The 20,123-nt window shown below is 39.4% G+C and overlaps 1 protein-coding gene across 4 annotated transcripts in view; it reads right to left on the bottom strand.

Annotated features, from left to right (window-relative positions):
• Positions 1-20,123, bottom strand: part of Spata17 (spermatogenesis associated 17) — a 166,409-nt gene that overhangs the window by 73,971 nt on the left and 72,315 nt on the right. For all 4 annotated transcript variants that reach the window (XM_087906042.1, XM_087906043.1, XM_087906045.1 and 1 more), the window contains one exon: positions 8,952-9,075. In XM_087906042.1, the coding sequence (XP_087762168.1) occupies positions 8,952-9,075 (124 nt within the window). The remainder of the gene's footprint in view (positions 1-8,951; positions 9,076-20,123) is intronic.

Here is a 20,123-nt window from a genome sequence, read left to right as displayed (position 1 = left end):
CTTATTTTTTTATTTAAAAATCTCAATCACATGTAATATTGAATGAACTTTTCCTGGACAGAAGAGGTAACAAATATTTCGATGGCAATCACACATTTACTTCTCTCTAAACGGCTCATTTTGAGAAGACAAATACATTGCCAAAAACCTGTCCCTATGGGCCCAGAAACCTATGTTTGCCTTCTAGTCGAGAGGACCCCACATGTCAAATTTGTTCTCCCTTGCCCCCACCTCAGCACGTTTGAAGACACCAGTAACTAACTTACATAACGCAGGAGAAGGCAATAGTGTTGAGTGTGCTGTCTAGTTCTTGTTTCCAATAAACAGCAGCGTTAGAGTATTTTTCCATTGCCCAGGAGCACACCCTAGAGGTGGGCCCTTTTTCTGCCCTATGCAACTCACTGAGAGAGAGAGTGGTTTTGAAGACAGCTAGATCAGAGTGTGAATTTCAGGTTCACTCTGCCTGGTGTGTGACCTGGCTTGATTTGGCCTGTCTAGAATCTCACTGGTGTTAGTCTCCTCTCCGTATGTTCTTTATATACAAGATTTCTCCTTAGAAGAACCCACAAGAATAAACTGGTACAAATACATGTGTTACCTTCAAAGTCATTATAGACTTTGAATAATCTTATTGTTATGTTTTTTAATTAAAAGAAGAAATACTTAGTGATTAGGAATAAAATCTAAACTACCTGTTTTGAATGTAAAAATATTACAAGTCAGAGTTAGGATAAAGAGTACAAAATGTTAGTGCCTACATGGAATATCAGTGCCAAGAGATAGAGACATTTTAGGATCAATGCAAGTTCAAGGCCAGTCAGGTCATACAAGGAGACCCTGACTCATAAAACAGCAAAAAAGGGGGAGGTTTTATGTTTCCCTTTATGGGTTCACCTACACTATAAGGAGGTAGGTGTAACTCCAATAATGAAGGTAAGTGTTACATTAAAAGTGTAAAACACGAAGGGAAATTTGCCTTAATAGATTAGGGGAGCTCAACAATTTGAATGTTCATGCAGTAGTTGACAGGATTACTGATTTTTAGTATAGTTATGTAAATATACATTCAGTAAAACTAACTGAGTCATTTCAATGATGTAAGACCCACAGAGACTAAGGACACTGTCAGTGTTAGAGCATGTGCTTAGTATGGGAGAAACCCTGGGTTCAGTCTCTAGCATTGAAAAATATGTATTATGAATTTATATATATATATATAACATAACATATATATACATATATACATATACACACACATTTGTGTGTGTAACAAATATATACTGCTTCTTGACCTTTTAGCTATGATCAAGAGTAAAACACATATTTTAATAATTCAGAGTTTTTGATATACCCATATATGTGTATGTTTTCATAGCAAATAAAACACAAACGTAAATACATTTAAAAGAAAAATAGTAAAAACTATGTAACACTTTTGGCTTCCTTTGCTGAGGCATGAAAGAGTTAGTCAGTTCAGTATGTTGGGGATGAAGCTAAAAATAATGATGAACTGGCTATACGTTTATGTTGGGTTTAGTTATTTAAATTTACATAAGTTTTGTTTTTAAATATTCTTGAATCTTCAGATAGCAGTAGCTCCCAGTAATAGCATACCCATCACTGTACAGACTCAGCCAGGAGAGAAGGCACCCACAGGCCGCACTGTATGAAATCTGGCCCAAGCACTGCAACCTACATGACCTCAAGTTACTCTAAAAATTTATCCCAATAGCCATATAAAGTTTAATTCTTATGATTTTCTATCTAAAACTGAGAGATCTCTCCTTAAAGAGATATCCCTTCAAAAAATTGTGTGGCAGCACACATCTTTAATCTCAGCACTCAAGAGGCAGAGGCAGGCAGATCTCTGTGACTTGGAGGTCAGCCTAGTCCAATAGTGAGCTCCATGTGAGCCAGGGTTGCATAATGAGACCCTCAAACCCTTTCTTAAGAAAAAAAGAAAAAGAAAAGAAAGAAAGAAAAGAGTCCAAGGCATAATAGATATAATACATCATGCAACCTTTCCATGGGAATAAAAGCTTAGATTAATATTGCTAGAGGAGAGAATGAGTAATTCTCTTGTCACTTTGGAAAGAATAACAAAATTATTTTCAAAACATAGAGAACAAATATTATAGAGCTGGGTCAAGCAGTTAATCAAAGCAGTTATATTTGAGACTGTGAGTGGTTGAACACTATTGTATTTTTAATATTTTATATGAATTGGAAATGGTACATCATTATAATAATTTTTTCCTTCTTTCCCATCCCTCTATCTCTTCTACCTCCCTTCTTCCTCCTCTTCTTTTCCTTCCCTCCTTTCTCCCCCTCCCTACTCCTTGCTTTCTCTGTTCTCCTTTTCATTACTGAAAATTGAAACCAGTGCCTAAAGGGTGGAAAGCAAGGGCTCTCCCACTGATCTACATCCCAAGAAAAAATGTATTCATTGGTTGCAATTAGAATTATATTATCTAAAGCTGCAGCTCTGGAGGTCCTAGTCTGTGACCTTGAAGGGCACCAGCACTCCCATACACACACCACCCTTCCACAGACATATAATTTAAAAATCAATAAAATAAATACCTTTAAAAAGTGGCTCCATAGCAGGATTCTATTTTTAATTACAAAAAGGAAAGTTTTATAATGTCTTCCTAAAGAATTCATTTAAAAATAGTCTTTTAGCATTGTATGTTGAAAAAGAAATTGCATGTGTATGTATGTATGTTTTTGTGGGTGCATCTGAGGTAGTTTCATAAGTTTCTGTTTCTCTTTGGTGGCTTCTGATTTTCATTTTGCTTCTGTCCACATTTTTGCCTGAATTTCTTAGAAGGGACTAATTTGGTGGCAATGGTTTTCCCACTCAATTCTCTCTACTTAATGAGAATTGAGGATAATAATCTTATTTTCCATGTATTACAATACAACAAAAAGTATATATACCATACATGAGGGAGAAGGTAAAATAGAAGAGCTAATGCTGAGTTAATTCTCCAGCTAGTTCCTCTGGTCTTTCCAAAGAGAGATGGGAGAAGATGAAGGACAATGATCGGCTGCCATTCTGGAATGGACTGCTCAGTGGGCTGCAGAGTGAATGGCCAGGCTCCAAGTCCTTCCTGAACTATGCATCCACAGGTCAGAAGTCAGGCCTTTATTTTCTGCACAGTCTTCATGAAAGAATAAATCTACCAACCATCCAAAGGGGGAAAATGTCCAGACGATATTATAGTTAATGTTGCTGAGGTAATTGCTGCTTTACAGAACATGGTAAAGATAAATATATGGAAACAGATAAATATGATCAATTGGCTAAAGTTTGCACATGGAATTTCTGTAGCTGCCTATTTTATGCATAGCTTTGCTCTAATTTTACATCAAGGCTCTAGCTTTTTTCTATGCGTGTCCATGGGCTGATTGAGCGCATTTCTGTAAGCACTGCCATACCCTTTGGAAGGAAGAGTCTGGTGATGGAGCGCTTATCTCCTTGCAAGGATCTCTGGGTCCTCTGAAACGAGGATGGAGTACCCTGCATGTGAGTTCACTTAATCAGATGCGGGGCACTGATTCAGCTTCCAGTGCCTGAGTTCTGAGAACTCCAACATCATGGATTTATTTAAGTTAGAGTACACCTGTGAAGGGATGCATCTTTATATTTTCTACTTCCTTTGGAAGAAGCGGGTGGAATGTCAGCCTTACCAATCAATCTCTTAGAGAGCTTAAGGCAGGAGACTTTCTGTGATTTCAAGAACAGTCTGGGCTACATAGTGAGTTAGGAAACGCCCTAGGATATGTATACAGTGAGATACCGTCTCCCAAGCCCCATGAAGCCATTACTGGAACCACGCCTTTATCGATCTGTTCTGACTCTCAGCACTTGTCAACTCCTGCAAACTTTGCCTTAACAAAAGGACAGGCCATGAAAGCATTTAGAATCAGTAGCTGGGACATATGGTTCAGAAAGCAAATATAAGAGGTGCACAATGGAATGGAGCTAATAACTCAACTTGAGTGGAGATGAGCCCTCCAAAATGACTGACAGTTTTCTCCTGAGTATCTGACCAACTTTCATTTTGGTGCCATAAATGCTTATTTCGTTGCCCAGATAGATGCATCCCATGGATTCCTTAAGTTCTTTAACATACTGAATTCCCTTCCCACCAACCCTATGTCTTCCACATCTTCATACTCTGAGCGTGTTCTCAGACTTCTGGGCAGGTCTTTCTCCCCCTTCCTCTAATGAACTATTAACAATCTATCAATTTTTGCCAGTCTACACTAATAAGGACAGTTGACCAGTTAATGTATTTCATTGATAAAGTAGTTTAATAGGAGGGAGGAAAACATCTTTCACAGTAGAGGAGTGGGAAGGGTCAGTGTGGGTGGGAAGCTGCTAGAAGTTGCCCTCTTTGCGGGGAGAGCAGGACTCAATGGCCAGAATATAGCTAGCAGTAAGAAGTAACCAGCTTCATCCATGTGTAAAGAGATCCTTTTGGTGAGCTTTTCTTGAATAGAATGTCAGGTTGTGACGGGATGGCCACACTGATGAGCAAAGGAAGGAAAGACTGAGTAGGCAGGGCGGAGGCAGATAGCGGAGGGTTGTCAATGGTTACGCTGAAAAGGAAGGATTGCTTTAAGTATATCTTTATTAATTCTTTGGAAATTTTATACACACATACAATGTATCTTGATCATATTCATTCCCAACTCCTCCACAAATCCTCCCATTCACCTCAACACCTTTCCCATTTTTGTGTCCTCGTATTCTCTTTTTAAACTATTTTTAATAACCCGTCAGGTTCAGTCTGTGCTGCCATATACTCATTGTTGTGGGCTACCAAGAGGACCATGGTTGATCAACTGGGGGCCACACCCTTAAAGCTGACTGTCTCTCTTCAGCAGCCATCTTCTGTCCATAGCTCCTCAGCTAGGAGCGGGGTCTGCGAGACCCTCTCCCCCCCCACAGGAATGTCTTTATATTGGGATAAAGAGCAAAAGACTTAACTAAAATAATTTTAAAGAATACTTTCATTGCTTAGAATTCAGGGGATGGGCATGCAATCACTGTCTTGGACAGACCAATGAAATCAAAGGTACTAGAAAATGCAGAAAGAAAAAAAGGCACAACATGAAAATACAGCAAAAAGAAAAGGTACAACTAAGGAGCCAGAGGAGCCAAACTCTTCCTGATGTGAACGAAGTGGCCTCTGGGAAAGGACCAACAGGCACAAAAGTGTGCTGCAGCCACTAATGGCGGCCTTCACCATCATTGCTCCTGAGCTTCCCTGTGACAGCTGGGTGCTCATCCTAAAGTCCCTGTCTACCGAGAAGCCTATCCACATATGACTTTCCCAAATTCATGAGCCATCTTCCCCAGATACACACACGCCACCACACATGCAGACAATGGCACATGCATTCAGGGAGACTGCCATCTTTCCATGGTTCCATTGCAAAATAAAAGTGCAAACCAGAAACTAAATCCTTAATGTACTCAGGCTGAGAGCTTTCCCGCTCGCTGTCCTCAGAAGACAGCGTGGGAGGTAATAAACAATTCATAAAAATTAAATGTTTCTAATTAAAAACTTCACCTCATAAGCTTTATCTTGGAACATGCTTCCCATTTTACACACTACCAGTTTATTATGGTAGTCTAAGTTTTAATTAAGATATAGTCCCTTTTTATATAAATCTAATTTGGATGGCTTGAGAAAAATGTGACTGCACACATTTTATCTTTTCAAATATTCAAGTATATCAAATTATAGTTTGTCAATATTGATCAACGCAAAGGGTCTTTTTGAAAAATCACAAGACTGAAAAGAATTACTTTTGTACTCATATGAAAATTGCCAGTATAAGGAAAAGCATCAAAAAGTACCATGCAGATAATATGAAAACTATTTCTATGATACACTTCCATTCGAATGTGTGTTAACTATCAAATGCCAGAAAATAAAATGTGCTGTTACACTGATTTTCATCCTTATTGTGTTTATCCTATCCTATGATCATATTAACAACTTCCATTTATAAATTAATCACTGCTATGGCTAATTCTATGTAGTGATGTTCATTTCAAAGCACCAGCTTTTGAAATTTGGATCTTGAGTTTTACATGCACCCCCGTGACTGCTGACCCTCAGGAAGCAATGTTTTCCTTTAAGGAACACAACAACAGGCCTTTGCATACATCTACCAGTAGATGGAGCAGACAGCATAATTTATTACAAAGAACAAGGGCAATGGAAGAAAAATCAGCTTCTCTGGAATAAAACAAATCTGTAAATGAGATTTTCTTCAAAGGAAATGTGCCCTGTATGTGCTAGATTTGGTTTGACTGGTTACTGAATCAAAATGAATAACTTTATTAAATAATCAATCTTTGCAGAAAGATAAATTAAATTTACAAATGGGAGGCATTGCTTGCATTTTACTTTACTCAAATCAACTAAAATTAGCTTTCCTTTCAAAAAAATTTTACAGGGACAAAGACTTTTTGATGTGTTCATTTAGTAAGGACGTTAAACACAATCCTGCTTTACAGGTGGCGAGTGCATAACGAATAGTATTTTCCAGGAAATATAATTGACTAATCCTGTTATGTCTGTAGCAACAAATTAACCTTATTACTACTAGTAAATGGTGATTGATTATTTATGCAAATAAGTGTTGCCATGTTCAGCTTTCTGATTGAAATAAACATATAAAAAAGGTGCTTTACTATAACTTGAACTTTTTAATTAATAAAGCCCTGAGGGGGTCTATTAATTCGCTCATTGCAATATTAGTTATTTACTCATGTAACTCCTGTCAGCACAAACATATTTGCTTGAATAAAGATGAGATAACAATAAAAATTATGAATAGCTTCTAAGACTATTTAAAAATGTACATCAGATTCATGCTAAAATAGGCTTAAAATAAGTTTAAATTTTAAATTATGTCATCAAATATCAATATATCAGCATAATCAGTCTATAGCTAATTCACTAAATAATATTATCCATATCTGAATTAACAAACACAATTTTGCCCTTAAAAATTCTTCAGTGTTTTTAAAGCATTATTCATTATAGTAGGTTCAATATTATTTGAGTATTATTTATTATTATTAAATTCCTACTAACTATAGGAATTTAATGCTATAATTAGTATGTACAATGAATATTAATATTATTATTATTAGATTTTTGGAACCTCCAATAAACTATGTTCTCCTTTAAAAATGTTACAGGGTTTCTTTTTACACAGTTCAACAAAACTGTTTGTACATGGATATACTTCTCACAAAAAGTATGTACACTTGTTATTGACAATTAAAACACAGATCTTTTGAAACTGAGATTTCCTACAGTAAGCAGTCCATAGTAACCTAAACAATTAAGAATAGTTTTAAATTCAGAGTTCAATTGCCATCCACTAGCCAAATCACCAAGGAAATGAGTAACAATACTCCCATAGAAGTATGTGGGTTTCATTTTTTATTTAGGGAAAGTATTTTAAATTCCTTGATAAATAGAACAGAACAGCAAAATCATAAATGAAAATGGCTGTTAATTGGAGTGAGACTGCTTATGGACAGCAACTTTCTCCTATTAAAAAGTTTCATGCCAGGAGATTGGAAGGAGGCTGTGTGCCCACGCCAAGTGTCTCTTAGGATGCACTTCCATGCCCTCAAAGCCCAGCATGGTACCCATGGAGGGCAGGAATTCAGAGACGTGGGATTCAGAGTAACAGGCTGAGGTGAAGTCATGGTCAGTGTAGTAAATCTTTGTAGCCTTTGAATTCCACCTCTCTTATATTATTTTGACAAACTGTTTAAAACAAAGCGGAACAGATCTGATGGGAGGACAGGAAAGGCATGCATTTCCCGGCATCAACTGCCCGCACTCCCGATCTCATGGACAGATGAACAGACTGGACAATAAGATGTTTGTCTGGGGGGGTGTCCACAGGTACAGAGGTTATTCATTTATCTCTTTTTAGTTAACCATAGTTAAATATCAAGATTTTGGTAACTACGTATATCAAATTGCCAAACCAACAAAATCTCTGACATTTTATAGTATTCTTCTCCAAGGGAGAAGATTGGATAACACATCTTCGCCTGCAATGTCCTAACGTCAACAACATTATGTAAAGCGAAGGTGGAGGACACCCATACGGAGACACCACTCTAAATATCTCTAGTTAATTATAATATAGACTAAATGGATAACTAAAATAAATAAAAGAAAGGAGCCAGCTCTGTTCTTCCACTATTAGGTCCTGGGGCTTGAACCCAGGTCATCAGGCTGGTGGGAAGTACTTTTACTTACTGAGCCATCTCACCAGCCAATTCATGCATTTAAAGCCATATCTCTCTGGGAAGAATATTCCAAATGCAATGGACTTTCTCAGCAATTGTAGCAAAAATCTTAAGAATAAATTTCTAAGTGTTCTAAATTTCACAGTTATCTCTCCATATGAAGTTGTAAATGCTGAGGCAATTTGCTGTTAAAGCTTTTTACCTGACAGCTTCCATCAAAACTTAGAAAAGGAGAAAGAACAGTCATAATCTCAGCATTTGCTCAACTAAAAGAGAAAAACTGAAAGCCAGCTCAGCTTAATAACTTGCTAGCTCTTGATCAATTCACAACACAACAACGAGCCAACGAGCCACTTGGACTAGTGTTGAAGGCGAGGTTCTGCCCTCCGTGTTGTGTTATCAGCTGGCGGACCACTCTGCTGACCGGGACCTTTCCACCAGCGGCTCAGCGGCTGCCTCTAGGAAGCTCTGTCACAGACCCATCCCAGCGCCTGCGCGCACCTACACAGAGACAAGAAATTGAACTCGAAGTAGTGTCTTTGTGGTATCTTTTCAACAAGTCATGTCCTATTCAGCCTGCTACTTTATCTCTGTCAGCGAGGGGTCCAGGTGGCTCATGGGAGCTGCCAGGCACAGGTAGACTAACCTGCTTTGTGCTGAGCAGGTAATGCATCTTGCGGGCTTGCTGATCTCTTTGCTTCTCTTCCCGCTCCAGGCGAGCCTTCCTCTCTTCTCGCTCTTTCATCTCTGCAAATTCCTCCAAAGCCTCCCTGCATCAAAATTGTCAGCAGTTACTCTGATGACATCTGTTGAGTCCCTAATTCTTTCACTGATGAAAATCAAGATTTTTGAGGGGCAATGATCACCCACATCCATCAAAATCAAGGGTGCAATTTATCTTGCCTGTGAATTCTGTGGAAATCGTTGCCCTTGTTAGACAGCGTCAAGTGACTTTTTCCTGATGGAGTTTTCAACACCAAGAGGGTACATGTTATAATTAATACAATAGCAAAAGAAATGTCAAAATCCAATGCAAAGTGAGTGGCTTTCTACATCCCCAGTTTCTTTTGTTGAAGAGTCGCTAAATATCCCAAGAAACATGTGCCTTAAATTTTAGTTTGTGTTTACAAATGTCTACTTATTTTGCATACTAATCACTGTTTTTTAAAGTGCAGACTTTTTATATGCTTAATTGATTCTATGTTTACTTCAGTTCACAGTTCAATTAATACCAATATTATTACACATATTATCCTGCATCTAAAGTGGCATTATATTCAATTACATAAATAATTTAAATAAAGGGTTACGTTAAGTTAAAATCTTTCTAAGGCATGAAAAATTCCACTAAAATAATGAAATTTTTAAATGAAAAAATTAAATGAAAAATAAGCTTCAAATTATACTGTGTGATAAATAGCTTCCAAATAGGACATGATATTATCAAATAAAGAAGAAGGACTACATCTTTTGTTTCCTTTGGACAAATTTATCACTCATGTCAGAGCAGCATTTTAATACTGCTGTTTTATTTTAAAAATAAATACATAATTTGGTGTCTACTTTCATATGTAAAATCTCCAAGAAAGCATCACAGCTTTTGCTTCATATATGTCAGGGAAAACTAAAAGGAGATAATCCAAAAAAATAAAAATACAGGCTTCTCCTTGCTACCTGACTGTGGCGGAGTATCTGCTGCAGTGCCTGTTACAGGCTGCTAACACTCCACACAAGGTTACTTACGAAACACCCCGACATTTAAACATCACCATGCTAGGCTACTGCAGCAGAGCAATTTTTTTCAACATAAGATTAAATTGCAAAATAAATGAATTACTTGGAGTGGCACAGCCCCCATTTTGTCACCCTTCCCTTGAAAATTGCTTATTAATATGAAAAAGAAGGCAGCAAATATGTATGGTATGGTATTTGGGGTTTCTGTACCCACTAACCTGGACTAGCTGCACATTTAGATTGTGCTGGCAAGCTGGTACAATGACCCCTCTGACTGCATCTTGAGGCGATTATTAATCGCTAAGTAACCCAGTAAAGCTAAACAAATCTGTTTCCATTGAAAGCATCTCTGTCTGTGTCTGCGAGTTTGTTCTGTACCAAACAAACCTCATTAACTGTGTCCACTTTTTGACAAAGAACCAGGAGTTAGAGGAATTGGTGACCTTTCTTTGTCCTTAACGTACACGTTTCAAGACAGTTACATATGAGCAAATGAGAATTTTTACCAGGAAATATACAATCAAGTTACACAAAAAAAGTAAGTGCATTATACATTTTAGTCTTTACTTTTGTTGGTTTATAAAAATATTTGCATGCAAAATAAGCAATTTCTCAGTGATTCCCCCGATAAGCCTCTGAGATAATGTAGAATAACAAGCGGAGGTGCCGGTTATCCCAGTTTATGTCGTGGAGAAACAAGCACAGACGACAACTCATCTACCGTCAGCAATGGATGAGAAGCTGGTCTGGCGGGGTTTCTGAGTGCAGACAAGACTGCAGCACCTCCGTCCACACCCGAGATGGAGACAATACTTTCTACCGAGTCAGCCACGCACATCTTTTATCTTATGTTCCTGTTCTCTACTATAAAAAATACTTGAATTTTCTGTACCACTTTGTCTATAAAATATTTTGTGATAGTACATAAAGATTAAAACTACTACAAATATGGAGATTTATTTTTTAGTACATTTTAGCAAAGGATTTTATAGTGATAAATATTTGCACATTCTAGAATGGCAGGGATAATGAAAATAAAAGTAGCCACTGGGAGGCAATATAGTGGAGTAGTTAGGAACCTACTCTGCAACGACCCTGGTCGCACAAACTGCACTGTGCTGTTCAACCTCTGAACTTCAAAACCTTCATCTAGAAAGTGTAAACACACTAATACTGCCATCCTTCTTGTTGGCTATGGTGAGGATCAGATACGCTGAATCTACGCAGAGTATTACTATGCAAGCATTAGTTTTCTTCAGCCCTCCCTATGCATGAGGTGCAAGGTTACTACTCCCTTTATTTACTACAGATTTGCCATACTGTGTCTAAATCCTTCGATGTCTTTCCTTCTGATGGGTACGTACTGTGTGGGTGAAATGCCACAGTGAAAACACGGTATCTGGCTGCCTAAGAGGCATGAGATGTGAAACTGTCACCCATGAGGAAGAGGAGGACATGAACAGGTGACTAAAGCTCTCTTTCCTCAGTCCTCATACCACACGCTGGGGCTGCTTCACCTTGAGGAGAGGGTTCACCTTGTGAGCTTGGAAAAAATCTCCGTGGCTACAAAGATGTCTGCTGGGCTCTGTTGCATCACTATGTGTGGAGGGCGTGGCCAGAGCTGGTGCTTACATATCACCATCATAATCCCCAATCTTAGACCAAAGCACCCTAGCCTGCAGCTGCCAGGAGTGCTGGCTGCTGACTGGTTACAGCTAACCTCACTGGGGGAAAGTAGCTCTGCTACCTTCTCCTTGCAGGTGGCATTTGTTGACTAAGGAAGGAAACACAGGCTCGGAGCGTAGCCTTTGCCCTACTGTGGAGCACTTTACTGGCCATCCAAATCCTAAGACTGGCTGGCATCAATAAAGTGCATTAAAACCTGTCCACTCTTCCTCTTTTCAGCTTCTATTCCTTGCTCACTCACTAGATCAGCCTCTGGAAGTCTCTTTTCACTGGAGATATGCACACGAAGTCACTTTCCACTGGAGGCATGCGCACTGCCCTTTCCTCACCCTTGCTGCACTGATCCTGAGCATCCCAAAGCACCAGCACTTTAGTCTTGTTTTCTCCTAGGATATATAAATTATCTCCCTCATGACTCATGTCCTCTTAGTGAAGAAAAGCCCCACTGGACAGACTATCAGCCTGGCTTTACAGATTAGGAGACGATCTCCACCAAACACCCACAACTAGAAAGTGGAGTTGGGCTCCAGGTCTGACTTCAAAATGTATGCCTTTAATCATGACATTAAATTCGCATTATATATTTTGCTTAATCTAGTATTAGATATTGATAGGCTTTCTCTTTCTGAGAAAACTACTAAACATCATAGTGCCTGCACTATTTTTTTAAAGCATGGAAGAGGATAAAGATAAGATGGGACAATTTTAAATTAACTACTCTATTATCATCAGTTCTTAGCATTAGAAGGAGATGTCTACATAGAAACACGGAGCGTGATTTTTATTTACAGCCATGAGTTTCTCTTCCTTCGGTACACTTTCCACTTGTTATTTACCGATTAAGTGAAATGGGCAGGGTGCATGTTTCCAATTTTCAAAGGATAAAAAAAATGCTTTGAAGCGATTAGGCAGCCAGAACTCACAAAGAGTAAAATGTTACAAGGTCTTTGAGGCTAGACCCTGGCTTTTGTCCGTCCTACTCAACAATGCTCCCTTCAGGCACCATCATGCCTTGGTCTTAGCTGGTTCCATTCTAGCACAACCCAAGACCTTCGCTTACAATACGTGCATACCCTTTTGCAGCATCTTTTACATTTGAATTCTCTTCCTACTGCCCCTCTCATTACTACAGTATACATTTATTTTTCCTTCAAGAACTTAACAGCATTACAATCATATGTTTATACATATACAAACTCCATAAAAACAAACACTTCATCTATGCTGTCCCTGCCTATTCAAATGAAGACATAAATTTATTTTGTAAAACACTTCTGGAAAGCAGGAGCATTGTGGTAAGTATAAACTGTTAAAGGATTTATTGTGCACGTATTTAGGTTTCTGTATGTGAATGATGGCAGAAACTCTAGGGGAGAAACAGACAGGAGAAGGCACTGTCCTGCTCAGTGCTGAGCTACAATGGGCATACATTCCTTCCTTTCAGGCAGGAACTTATGTGTTCCCACGACACGCTCTTTCTCTTCCTACAGTGACTTGGTAAATCATTTCTTGATTTTCCCTAATGTCTATGTCAAACGAGAAAAATATTTCCCATAAACTATTTTTTGAGAAACGACATCCTGCTCAAAATTGTTTCCACAAACAATCCATATTAAAGAACTTCTGGGTCCCAAGGACCTGACTCAGTTGTCAAGCTTGGTGAGAAGTTCCTTCTTTATTCACTGAGCTGTCTCACTGGCCCTCAAATGTCTCCCCATTCTTTCAAGAATGTTTAGCTGTTTGCACCACCACAAGGCTTCCTTCTTCTTTTACAGGTCTAATACACTGTACAGTCCACTCCAGTTGCATGTGGGCATAAAAGCACTTAAAATAGTCCTACTAAGTGCTAGGATGCTACTGTGGATTCAAAGCTTAGTCTGTCTAATTAGGAAGTGTGTGGAGAATTTGAGGGAAGGACAAGAGTTAGGTATGATAATCCAAGAAAGTAAAAGGCAGATAAAAACGAAGTATTGCTAAATGCTTCTTTCCATGTGGAATCCGAGAGGTTTTAAATAGCAAACTCTTGAGGGTGTCCCTCACTGCATGGTATTTATAACATTATGGGAAGTAGAGTATGAAGCTGTTCCCTAGCAATTGGGAATTGAAAGAGATAACGATTATCTGCCAACAAGAGTGTTCACACCAGGTACTGGATCTGCTGGCATCTTGATGTTAGACGTTCTAGTCTACAGAATTGTGAGGGGAAAAAACAAAACATTTGTATATTTAATAATCTACTCTATAGCATTCTTTTACAAAGGACATAAGTAAGTCAAACATCAAAACTCAGAATTAGAGTTCATTCATGAAGGTGTCCCACCCATCTCAAAGCACCTGCTCTAATTTCTGTAGCTGGGTATCCTACAGTCTCACTGTAGACCCCTCCCACAGACACGCTGTAGACCCCTTCCACAGACACGCTATAGACCCCTTCCACAGACACGCATGCTGTAGACTCCTCCCACAGTCATGCCCTAGACCCTCCCACTCACTACTGTAGCATACCTTGAAACCACTCTTTACCAAACAATATACCACCCTTTTGAGTTTGATTTGGAAAAGAGTTCCTGCATGGAGAGGGCTCTGCTGTACTCTACAGTGGAAGGAGGTTTCTCTTTCCCTGTGTGGTAGATGGGAAGCTACTAGAAATATGCATTCTGGGTTCCATCCACACTGGTTTATCAGAACTCCCAGGAGGGCCTGCAGGAATTCAGACTGGGGTTTGGGACATAAATGGGAAGGCTCAGTTCAGTTCACTAGGATGATGTCACAAAGGAACTTAGTGATGTTCCCGTGTTCCCGTAGTGACCCTATCAAGCACATCTCCACGTGAGCGAAGCATTATGAGGTGCCACGTGACAGGATGTGGATGTCACAAAAGAGTCTTGAAAATGATAACTTAGCAGAGAAATAAAGGGTGATATGAGATTCTTTAAAAAATCATAATTGCCAAAACCAGCAGAGAAAACCAGTAACAATACTACATAGAGTTCTCAAATAAGCACAAAATGCCACCATCTGCACCATCTTTAATTTTTAAGGAAATTGACTTAAACTGCTTTATAGTCTTTAACTCAGTTTTGACAGCAAGCCTGACATTTTAAAATAAAACAAGTAAATGCCAATCATGTTTGCTGTGGATGTTTTATGACATAAAGGTATTTAATTTTCAATCATATTTATTGACTAAGTTTACATTTTAGGTTAAAATATAATTATATCATTTTCCTCTTTTCCTTTCCTCCCTCCAATCCCTCAGATTACTGCCCCCCTTGTTTTCTCTCAAATTCTTGGCATCTCTTTAATTGTTCTCTCTCTCCATCTCTCTCTCTCTCTCTCTCTCTCTCTCTCTCTCTCTCTCTCTCCTCTCTCTCTCTCTCTCTCCTCTCATATATAAATAAAACCTGATCAATCCACTTAATGTTACATATACAGCCTAGAGGGTTGATCATTTTTGTCCTGGATAACAACTTGAGGGCCACTGCAGGGTGAAAGGGGCCAAGAAAGAACACCCTGTCCCTGATTAGACCCAAGACTGAGGGCAAGGAGAAACACCCTGACCCTGGTATGACCCTAGGACCAGGGTTTGAAAACCCACCAATTCCTGGGTTTGCCCCTGAGTAAGACTGCAGAATCCCACCAATTCCTGATCTTGCCTCAGTATCAGACCGCAAAAATCCACCAATCCCAAGCCACCCTGGAAGCTCCCCCTGCCAAGGAACCCCTACATAAACTCTGTACTCTGTTCAATTTGTCTTTTTTTCTCACCCTAGGCAGCCGCCCTCCTGGATTCTTCCATCCCAATAAATCTGTTGAGTGAGGTTTGTTGTGCAGTGGGACCTTTTCACCAGAGTGAGCCCAGCATATAGACTTTCTGAGGCAGAGCAGCATGGAGCAGAGCAGACTGGGGAGGCTTTCCCCTGGGGAAGCAGAGCTGTTAGAATCCAGGGAGGCTATGCAAAGTGGTAACACTTCTCTGGAGCAGAGCAGAGCTCTAACAACTGCTGGGGAAACCCTCCCCTGCCAGAGCAGAGTTACAAGCTGCTAGGCTTACAGTGACTCTGTGGTATTCCTGGGCTCTCAACTGCCAGAATCCCTTTCCATCTGAGCTGCAATGCTTACATCACTTTCCTAGGGAAGACTTTCTCCAGTTCTCAGCAGTCCTTAGTGGCCTATAATTTCTTCTAGGGTTGAAGCCTTGTAAGATTTCCTCTCTACCATGTCAGCATAATTCTCAATTCCATTCTAAATATTTGTTCTTATGTTCACAGATAAGTGCAGTCTTCATTCCCCATTAAGGGAACATCTCTTTCCAACAGATGGAGACCATTACAGACGACCACAACAGATTCAAATGAACCCAGATTTTCAAAGAAAAGCCAGGAGTGACGGCAAGCTTGTGAGACCAGCCCATTACTTGCCAACTACTCTAGTCCACTTGGTGAGCTCGAGTGTGGGAACCTGTCCTTCCTGATCCTTGAGGCCAAAATACTGGATGCAAATAATGTTTACGCTAACCAGCTAAGCTTCCTGCTAGTTCTGTCCTTGGTTCTGCTACAGCCTGGTATATTAGCCTGAGGGATCTATTTTACTTTAAAATGGTAATTTCTCAACCTGCCTCAAAGAAGCTCAGGCGCCAAGGCCCATCTAACCTGTCTGACATTGCCTTAAACCCTCGACCACCTGCCTGGGGAAAAACTCCCACAGAGGCCAGTTTCCCCAGCCCCCTCTGGGTGGGAGGAGTTTTCCTTTACTGGGGCCAAAGGTTTTTTAACCCTGGATTTAGTTGAATAAAGGGGCATTCTCTTCTTAAGGATGACTGGAACTCTGTATCTGTGTGTGTGCGTCTTATGCTTTAACCCCTAGGACAATATGGAACTCGTGGGATGTGGGTGGCGTGGAAGGACGACCCCTACACTCGAGGTCGATGAGAGGTCCTGTCTCAAACAATAAGGTTAATATCACATGAAGAATGATACTCAAAGTTCTCTAGTCCCCATAAGAATGTCCACGGTCCGTGTATGTACACACACACACGCACACAATATTTAGCAGTTTCTAAAAAGCCTGTGTTTCAGTATAACGTGTTTTTCTCAAAAACATCTAAGCTACTTTAAGGGTTAATATCAAGAAGACAAGGGCCTCTAAATCAACATATGCAAACCTCATATGAACTCACAAAGATGAAGCAACGTGAACAGAGCCTGCCTGGGTCATCCCCGGGTCCTCTATGTATATCATGGGTCCAGTTTGGGGTTTTTATGGGACCCTGGAGTGTAAAAACGAGTGTGTTTCTGATTCTCATGCCTTCTCTTGAGTTCTTTTCCTTCTGCTGGTTTGTCTTATCCTACACTCCTTGATAGTTTATGTTTTAATTATATTTTGTTATATTTTATTACTGCTGTGGATAATCCTTCTGTATGCTGTGAATATGTGTTGTGCTCATTGGTTAATAAAGAAGCTGCTTTGGCCTACAGAAAGGCAGAATAAAGCCAGGTGGTAATGCCAAATGGAGATTCAGGGAGAAAGACAGAGCTGCCTAAAAAGTAAGATATCAGAGCACCAGGCAATACATACATGAATAGAAATGGGTTAATTTAAATGTAAGTGCTAGTTAGTAGTAATCTGAGCTATAGATCAAATATTTTGCAATTAATATTAGACCTCTTAGAGATTATTTAAAAGCAGCTGTGGGACTGGGAGGGACAGAAAAACCTGTTTTTACATACTACCTCTTAGAAGCCCATTCTTTTCTAATGAGAGACAGACGGGGAGTGGAGAGGGGGAGCAATTGAGAGGTATGGAGGGTAGGGAAGCCATAATCAGGATATATTACTTGAGGAAAAAAATCTATTTTCAATAGAAGGAAAAAAGTTCCTATCAGGAAGAGAAATAACTGGCTTGCTATGCTTGTCATACACACACTTGAGACAGTAAAGTAAGTGACAAGCAAAGTCTAGTCCCTGTCTTGAAGTAGCTTGCAAATAGAACAGCTAACCCTCCCTAGACTGACAGAACACGCCACAGAAAAGACATTGGCACAGGACTGTGGCTCAGGAATCTCACTTCTGCTGGGAGGGTCAGACGAGGCAGGATGAGGGTGGTGGCCTTGCAGCCAGAATGAGAGTTGAGAAAGCTTCTGCCAACCACAGAATGGAGGACTAGAAAGGAATGCTTTGAGATACAGTTGGGTCATTCATGAGGGATATTTCTCTCTCTCTCTCTCTCATTTCTTTGTCTCCCTCCCCCTCATAGATTTTAACCATCAGCAGCAAAGGCAGAACTAATATTATAATAGACTAATGTTTCCTGGACATGGATGACTGCATGACAGCCGCAAATTTGTGACTACAACCAGATATTTTAGGACTAAAAAGGAAGATTCAACTATCATAATGGTCAGTATTATAAAATTAGAACACCATGACGCCGCTCTGATCTTAAGAGAGTTTCCCATTGCTCTTTTCATTTACCCCTTTTGCATGAATTCACAAAGCATTAAGACTCACTCAAAGATCATTCACAAAAAAAACTGTTTCTTTCTACTGGTTCTTTTGAATCAACTGATTTGAAAGAATTTCTGTGAAGCATTACTTCTAAAATACTCAAATTATAATACTTCAGTGTGAAATTACTTTATTTTTATTATTATGGATCCCTTTCCATAAAAGGAAGTAAAAGTCTATATAATATATATGATGTCAAATAATTGGGAGCAACACAGGCTAAACAGAACAGTAGGACAATTTGTATATTCACACAGTCCATTAATCTCAGGACTGCAAGCATTTCATAGACATTTATTTGTCCTCACCAATCGCATGGAGGTCAGCAAGGGCACGTATCATTAAAGATTTCTGTGCTCTTCGTGAAATGAAGTGATTCTACAGATGAAGCCTTTGACACAGCACCAAGGAGCTCTTGCATGAGGTAGATCAAGCCCATCACACTATTTTCTGTGCACCTTTGTAGTAATTCAACCATGGAGAAGGATCAACTTGAAGAATCCCTTGAGTTCAGAGTTGAGGTGACTGACACTCTCATTTCATAGGACCTTATTGTTGTGTTTAACACTGCACATTGTCTCTCCTTTAAAATGGGTTAAACATGTTTTAATATAAGAATAATTGCTTCTGCCATTGATGTAATCCACCAGATACCAACCAGGGACAGCTCTGAGCTAATCAAAGGACAAGGCATCAGGTTTAAAGCAGCCACTACATGTAATTCAGTGAATACCCATGAGCTTTGAGAAACTAAAGATTAGGTGCTTTCTTCCTGATCCAAAAAAATTATTTCCTTATGATGTTACAAAGAAGTTAATTTTATCTAGTATTGGTTAAGAAAAGATAAAATGGTAATCCAAAGAAAGATAAACTCTAATGACTTTTTTGCTTGTGTAAGTGGTATCCCCAACAGAAGGAAAAATGGAGGTAGAAAATGTTAGATAACATGACCAAGTTGCATTGACATCAGTGATGGGCAAAATATAAATGCCATTCTATCAATGCAATGTTTTTAGAGTAGGCAATCACTTTATAATTCTCACTTTATCGCAAAATTCTGTATTTCCTAGATGTAAAAATCTTTGTTAATGTTATAACTGATGGTCTCTTACATTTTCCTGAAAACTTACGTTTTAAGTGTTACAATTATTTAGGACTATGGTCAGAACTGGAGAGAAGGCACAGTGATTTACAGCACTTGCTGCTCTTCCACAGGACCCAAGTTTGGTTTCCAGCACCCATGTCACACAGATGGCAAACACCTGTAATTCTAGCCCCAGTGAATCAAATACCCTCTTCTGTCCTCCTCGGGCACCCCCATGCACAACATACACTCACAGGGAGACACACAGACTCACAAATAAAAACAAATCCTTTAAAGAGAAGAATACAGTCCAAGTATTTGTTCTGGGTTTGCAGAATTCATAATACTGGACACGAAAGACAAGACGCGAATATGCTGTCTGATCTACCCCTCGTTCTCCTACATCCATGGGGCATCTGCTCGAGGATCTACTATTTGTTCTCCTACATCTATGGGTCATCTGCTCGAGGATCTACCCCTCATTCTCTTACATCCAAGGGTCATCTGCTCGATGATCTACCACTTGTTCTCTTACTATGGTAGCACGATAGGTAATGATGATTGCATCTTTGTTTAGAAAGATGAGTAAGAAAGCAGGAGGAAATGCTGATGAGAGTGACAACAGAGATCTAGGAAAAACATTTCTGAGGTTTAGTCAAATAGAGAATGAAGTAGTCTTTAAGATGAATCCTAATCAATTCCCTTGGTTTTAAAGACCCCAACCCTAGTCTCCATTTTAAGATGTTTTGATTAACTAGGCCAGGGCAAAACAGGATATCTGTGGGAGGCAGAAGCAGTCTTAAGACCG

This window comes from Myodes glareolus, chromosome 5 (genome assembly GCF_982192425.1).
Source record: "Myodes glareolus chromosome 5, mMyoGla1.1, whole genome shotgun sequence".
Lineage (NCBI taxonomy): Eukaryota > Metazoa > Chordata > Mammalia > Rodentia > Cricetidae > Myodes > Myodes glareolus.
This window is presented reverse-complemented; position numbering and strand designations above follow the sequence as displayed.